Source organism: Rhagoletis pomonella, unplaced genomic scaffold, assembly GCF_013731165.1.
Source record: "Rhagoletis pomonella isolate Grant_MI unplaced genomic scaffold, Rhpom_1.0 Rhpom_scaffold_00006, whole genome shotgun sequence".
Taxonomy (NCBI): Eukaryota; Metazoa; Arthropoda; class Insecta; order Diptera; family Tephritidae; genus Rhagoletis; species Rhagoletis pomonella.
Genome location: NW_023458560.1, coordinates 81735547 through 81742260, shown reverse-complemented (window position 1 = coordinate 81742260; position 6714 = coordinate 81735547). Strand labels below are relative to the sequence as shown.

General features: G+C 33.0%; 2 protein-coding genes across 2 annotated transcripts in view; one reads left to right on the top strand and one right to left on the bottom strand.

The window, feature by feature from the left end:
• Positions 1–3836, bottom strand: part of LOC118741467 (alpha-L-iduronidase) — a 10825-nt gene extending 6989 nt beyond the window's left edge. Inside the window, 3 exon segments of the mRNA XM_036473449.1 lie at positions 1443–1450; positions 3356–3651; positions 3653–3836. Coding sequence (XP_036329342.1) covers positions 1443–1450; positions 3356–3651; positions 3653–3805 — 457 coding nt within the window. The 5' untranslated portion in view covers positions 3806–3836.
• The window catches only part of LOC118741465 (coiled-coil and C2 domain-containing protein 1-like), a 55027-nt gene that overhangs the window by 18491 nt on the left and 29822 nt on the right, over positions 1–6714 (top strand). The window lies entirely within an intron of this gene.

Below are 6714 nucleotides of genomic sequence, written 5' to 3'. Positions count from 1 at the left end.
ATTTTTTCACTAAAAATGATTTTAGTATCTTTTTCTAGCAAGGAATTACAATTTCCAGGACTTTTGTAAAACATTTTGCAATAATTAATGATAATTTTAATTATTTTAAATTTAACTTTGACTTTGAATAACCGTTAAACCAACGTTTAATTTTCTACAAAAGTATGTATCTTTTGAAATCCCCTACAAAAAAACAGTAACAACTCAAAATGTTTAATGTTTTCAACTCCCTCCCAAAATGTGGAAACAAGAAATGTGTGTACATGCATACATACATATTGCCGTCTTGCGCGGAAACCTACAAGATTTGATCACGAAATTTGTGTACAATATGAAGAAGCGCGATATAACAAGTAATTCTGCATCGCTTGCTCAAAAATATCGGATTTTGCGTTATCAAAGTCTTTTTAGTAAATGGGCGATATGTTAGTTTGTTTACTAGTTTAAAATTATACGTACTCAGGTAATGTTTACCCAGCCAGCAAGAAAACGTACATTTTACGAACATTATGTTTTACGAGGGATTCTCGTATCGCCAAAAAGTTAGAGAAAAGCTCGTAAACGATAGAACAAAAAAATATAATAGAAAGAGGCTTGTAGTAATTTGTCAGCACAAGAAAAAATTTTAGTTTTGTTCATGGTGTAATAATAACAAGGTGTTGTCAGTAACTTAACCTCACTTTTTCGGCAGGTCTATTCCGGTCACGCATTTTAAAGTAGTAGAAAAAGTACTAATTATTTACCACTTTTAATCCGTTCGTGCATACTATTTCAAATTAAATGTAGAAAAATGTTTAATTACAGGCTTATAAGCCTGAATATATGTTTGTATCGTAAGCTCCACACAGGTTGCACATATTTTGTAACTTTTAAAAAAGTACAGGCCGTAAAATAAGGCAATTTCGTATAAAATTGTAAATGATTTTTTAAATAGATTAGTAATAATAATAATAGATTGGCGCTTACACATTTGGCCGAGCTTCTCCTCCGACTTGCGGCGTGCGCCTTGATGTTGTCACACAAAGCGGAGGGACCTACAGTTTTACGCCGACTCCGAACGGCGATTGCATTTTTATGAGAAGCTGTTTTTAATGGCAGTAATACACTCGGTTGTTTGCCATTGCCTGCCGAGGGATGACCGCTGTTAAGAAAAAACCTTTTTTCTATATTTTTTGCTATGTTGCTTTGACCAGGGCTTGAACCCAGCTGCTGCGGAGTGGAGCGCGCACTGCTTACCACTACGCCACAGCGGCTGACATATAGATTAAAACACATAGATATCGATAATATAAGCGAAGTCGTAATTTAACCATGCTGCCGCTCTATTCTAGTGTATCGGAAGTCCATTTGGCTCGATATTATGGCAATGCAGCAAAAGATATTTAATATAAAAAAATCGCATTTCCATACGATTTTTGTGTACGTCTTTTTCCATTGATAACTACGATATCTTTTATATTTTATATTTTGAGTACAAAAATTATACAAATCCAGCAATTTTAAATATTAATATCGTTCTGAAAACACCAAGTTCTTTAAAAATCACGATAAAGTTAAATACTAAAATGAAGTATTTTAAATACAATTTCCCAACTAATAGAATTATAAAAAATTAAGATCGGCAGCACTGAAAATAAGCATGCCGATCTTGTCAAAATTACAACAAACACGTCGCTATTGACAACACCTTGTTATTATTTCACCATGGTTTTGTTGACAATTTTTCTTCAATCACAATATTTTATAAGTATGTAAGTAGTTTGTTAAATATTCAATTTAAGAAAGTTATTAAGTATGTGACTTATTGGCAGACTGGTGCAAACGCAAAGGACGATCTACCAAGAAGCCCATTTAAGGAAAAGCATGCATTTATGGAATATGGAAAAGACCTTGGGAGTTCAAGTGAAAAACAACAATTATTGGTAACTAAAAACATAAATTAATCATAATAAAATAATTTTTATAGCATTCTTTAAGCACTTTATAGGTTTCTGAACTCGAAGCTATAAATATTTTAAATGTAGATAAATATTTAAGAACGTGCTGGCGGAAAATTATTACAGATGAGGTAGCAGAACTTTTCTCGTGGAAGGGAACTGGTACCAAAAGCAGCGCTATTGTTTTGGCAACGACTGCGGCAATAAGAAGTACGGATAATAATATTATTTATTACCACTTTTTACTTAATTGAATTTTCCGATTTCCAATGGAGTTTAATCTTTCACTTTATTTTCTTAGGTGCTTGTCGTCAAAAATTTAACTCCGACGAAGAAGTTTTTATTTCTGTTTCAAAGAAGCACTTCCAATATGCACACGACCGGCAACAAAAAATTGGCAGCCTATCGGCAAAAAAGATAAGAAATAAATTCAGCTACTTTATAATATATATTAAACCCCTCTTATTTAATTGTTAAATTGTTATTAGATAGTTTGTTAATATTTATTTATCTGAAAATATCTTCACATATACAGTGCCGGGAAAAAATATTGGCACAGAGAATTATTCGCCATGAATGCAAAGTTTTTTATTCTGATTTCTTCTCTAATTGTTTTTTATAAAAATATAGCTAGTATGAAGTTCTACTTTCAGATCAGATTTTTTAGAAAAATTCTAAGTATGTAGTTTTATAGCCCATTTAATTTTAGTATAATAAAGTGCACGCTTGAATAGCTAGAAAACCTCTTTGTTTTTTGGCAATTTTTTATACGCAGTTTCTTCCATACAAGAAAAAAATGTCGCACATAATTTGCATGGAAGAAACTGCGTAAAAAACTTGCCAAAAATCAACGCGGTTTTCTGGCAACTTCAAGCTTGCACTATGTTATACTAAAATATAATAGGATATAAAACTGCATACTTAGAATTTACCTCAAAAATCTGATTTGAAAGTAGGTCTTCATACTAACTATATTAAAAAAAAAAAATGTGCGAAAAGAAATTCAAGTAAAAAACTTTGCACACATTGCGAAAAATTCTCTGTGCCAATACTTTGATCCGGTACTATAAATATTTATTAATTATAATTCCATTCAATAAAATAACTACAATAATTTGAATTTATTAATTGCCTTTATTTTTAGCATTCAAAAACAGTAGATAAAGCAGTGTAAAAAAACGCTTTTTTAACGTAAATTAATCGTTTACGAGACTCGTTTACAATTAAAAAACGGACGTAAAAAGATTCGCATACGAATGCTTTTTCGATCCGTTTACGACTGCTCGTAGGCGATGCACAATTTAAAGCGAAAAAGTGTTCGAAAAAGAGTCGTAAACGGCTATCATAAACGATTTTTAATCCGGTTTTTCTTCGAGAAAATATCCAATTACGAGCTTGTTTACGATGATTTTGCTGGCTGGGTAGTGGCTTGATAGCTGAAATCTTGCCACAATGAACCTTCAATATCCGGATTACTCGCTAAAATACCATCCAAGTCTGTCATAAACTCAACAACTGGGAATAGACCCAGCTCGTCTAGATTTAAGATGAATGCATCTAAATCGGCGAAATCGTACATTGGCACTCCGGCTGTACTGTACTGAATAAATTTAACAAGTTTTAGCAGCCAGTGAATGCGTATGTGCGTTATCGCTCCTGCGGGTAGTGCTGTTATGTGCAACAGATTCATTTGTACCGCCTCGGAGAAAAAAAACAGCCTTCAAACTTTCTCGCCTAATTTCTCCCATTGGACAAAAGCCTGTACTTGTCCAAAACCGTGGCAGTTCATAGTACGATTCTTCCTCAGTGTAGCTGTTATTTTGCAGACGTTTAAATGCCAGCAGGTATAAAAGCAAAGTTCCAATCATTTTTACGGACCAACCGATAGATTTGTTTCACGCAAATGCAATTTGTACTTAAATAAATACATATGTATGTATATACATATGTATGTATATAACATATTAATGAACTTACATGTGTATGTATCATTGTACCATGTATATATGAAGAAAATATCATTAGAACAGCTGACAAGAGCTGATAAGAGAGACCTGCACAGTGGGGTAAAAATATAATTCTTCCCCGAAATAATATTTCAAAACTTCTTTAGCACATACATATGTAGGTGCATATGCCGTAAAAATCTTATTCAATAAATATATGGTGGATAACATCACATTTAGAGCCTCAAATTTCGCATATGGAAATCATGCGGTAAGGTGTCGTGCACAGAACCGTGTGAACGCAGACCGCAAAACAGAAGGCGACACTTAATTTCTGTATGAAAAGCTAGTAAATATTTTCGTGGAAAAGTAATCGCATTCTTTTTTCACCATAATGGAAAATCTGTAGGCTGTGAAAACTTCACTGCTGAAATCAGCATTTTCTAATGCTTGTTCTTCGGCAAATACACTCCTAGTTATTTGAATAGCCCTCCATTTTGATCCTTGAGTATGTACCGTTTTCCTTTTGCTTTCTTAATATTCATCAATTTTTTTATACAAATTTAAATTTTATGACCTGCGGTGTATAAGTTAATAATATTTTTAGAAAAATTTTGGGTATCTAGTTTTGTAGCCCAATTTTAGTGCAAGTTTCAAGTGGTTACAAAATACCGTTAGGACGCACCTTTATTGACATGTTTTTAAAATCGAATTTACACGTAGAATATGCTACATTTTTATAAAAAATCAATCTGCCTCCTCCTGAGTTTCACTAAAAAAAAAAATCGCCTAAAGATTTTTCATCCGCCCATAGCAAATACATACATACATACATACATGGTTCGGAGAATATGAAACTCATCATAAGGCGCTGAATGAATATTAAACAAAAAAAAACAAAACTGTACATACTGAGCACGAAAAGGGTGTGCTATTCGAGCGACTGGGAGTGTAAGTGCGAACGAGAATAAAAAAACTCTACAAAGCTCACCGAAACCAACAACAACCACTTCCACTTCATGCTAAATTTTATTGCTGAGTATCACGCCTGTATAAAAGCGAATTAAAGACTTCATGTTTATGGAACTGCTTCTGAGTGGGAAAAGAACCGTGCTATAAGTACATTTTGGAAGCAACCAAGTCCAACTGATAAGACGCGGCCGAAACTGTACATGTGTGCTCTATTTCCGTTTCATTCGTATGCATTAATTCGTTTTGTACCGAAAGTGTGTCTTCTGTGCATTACTTCGTATTCTAAGTTTCCGTATGAACAATTTCATAGTGCTTTTGTACAGATATGTCGCACACATTCGTCAAAAGTATATTAAATCAAAATTCAGTTTGTCTGAATACGCAAATAATTAATTCAATGCTAATATGCATCACAGTTCTAAGGGAGGTATTACCACAGTTTTTTGCAACAAATTACGACAAAATAATGCTTCAGCCTTTCCACGAAGTGTAATATAAGTGTACATATGTAAATATGTAATAGAGGTTTACGCCGACAGGCTTTGCGGTGGCGGCGTGGTCAACTTCAAAAAGAATCCGGCGCGTCTGGAAACGCCGGCGCTACTGCCCATAAGGTAGATTCCAATGAGACATGAGGCTTCTAATCTTATCATATCATCAGATTATAATTCTATTTATTTCATTCATTGAATTCAAATGTTGAGTGACTGCTGCTGATGGATGGGCGAACAGAAGAAAGTCTATATATTATATACATTAGGTTTCCCATCGAAAATGCTTTTTTTTTTGATAATTTAAAGACCCTAACCCCTAACTTGATTCGTTTTTATGAGAAATATTATTGCCAATTTTTATAGATTTTTAAAGGCCATTTAGAGGTCGCGACCTGTCGATTTAGGTCAGAAAATACAATTTTCAAGATTCATGAGTTTTTGAATGACTGTTTTTCCTTGAATTTCAAAGAATTTTTAAATTTTGTCCATCGATAATTTCCACAATTTTAAAATATGTAGTACTAACGTACAAAAAAATGATTTTCGATGGGCACCCTAATATACATATATCTCTATGTACTCTACAAATCCGTATGTACTATTTAAATTTAAAGGTTAAGTTATTGGGGTAACTTATGTCGCTATCAATAAATTTTTGCAATAAGCTTATCAACCGTTATGTTAAATGACGGAGTTCTTACAATTTTTTGCAGGTTATATATTGAAAATAAGGTTGGCCTACTTTTTTCCAAAAGTTTAACCCATCAACTCCCACCAGAACGGGCCTTTTTGGCCCACTGTTTGAAAAATAGTTAAAATTTCCACTAATATACTAAGCACCAAATTTTTCTAAGGAGAACAGAATGTAATGCAAAATAATAGTAATTTTTACCAAAAAGGGGGACTTTAACTCTGTGTAGAAAATATTGCGATGCGCGGAAGCAAAACCTTTCTGGGGTTTGACCACTACTTAGGAATACTAACGTAATTTTCACACAGCCACCTAGTTCTTGTATACGTCTGTGGGACCCCAGAATAAAGTAACTTACGAATGTAAAAATTAGCAAAAAAAACGTTTGCTTTTTATTAAAATTCTGTTTAAAATATTTAAAAAAAAAATACAGGAAAATCTACTGGTCTTTTTTTTATCTCCAATAATTGAGGAGTTAGATGCAATAAGAGCGCTTCTGTTAAAACTGCTTTCTGAGATATTGGCGTTAAAGTTTTGTGTTGTGTATAACTTTATTGTTGATGTAGTATATAAAAAAGTAGGATTGTTGCAGTATTAAACAAAAAATTCTAATTGGCGTTAAAGTTTTTGATGTGCATAACTATATTGTTGATGTAGTATATAAAAAAAAAGTA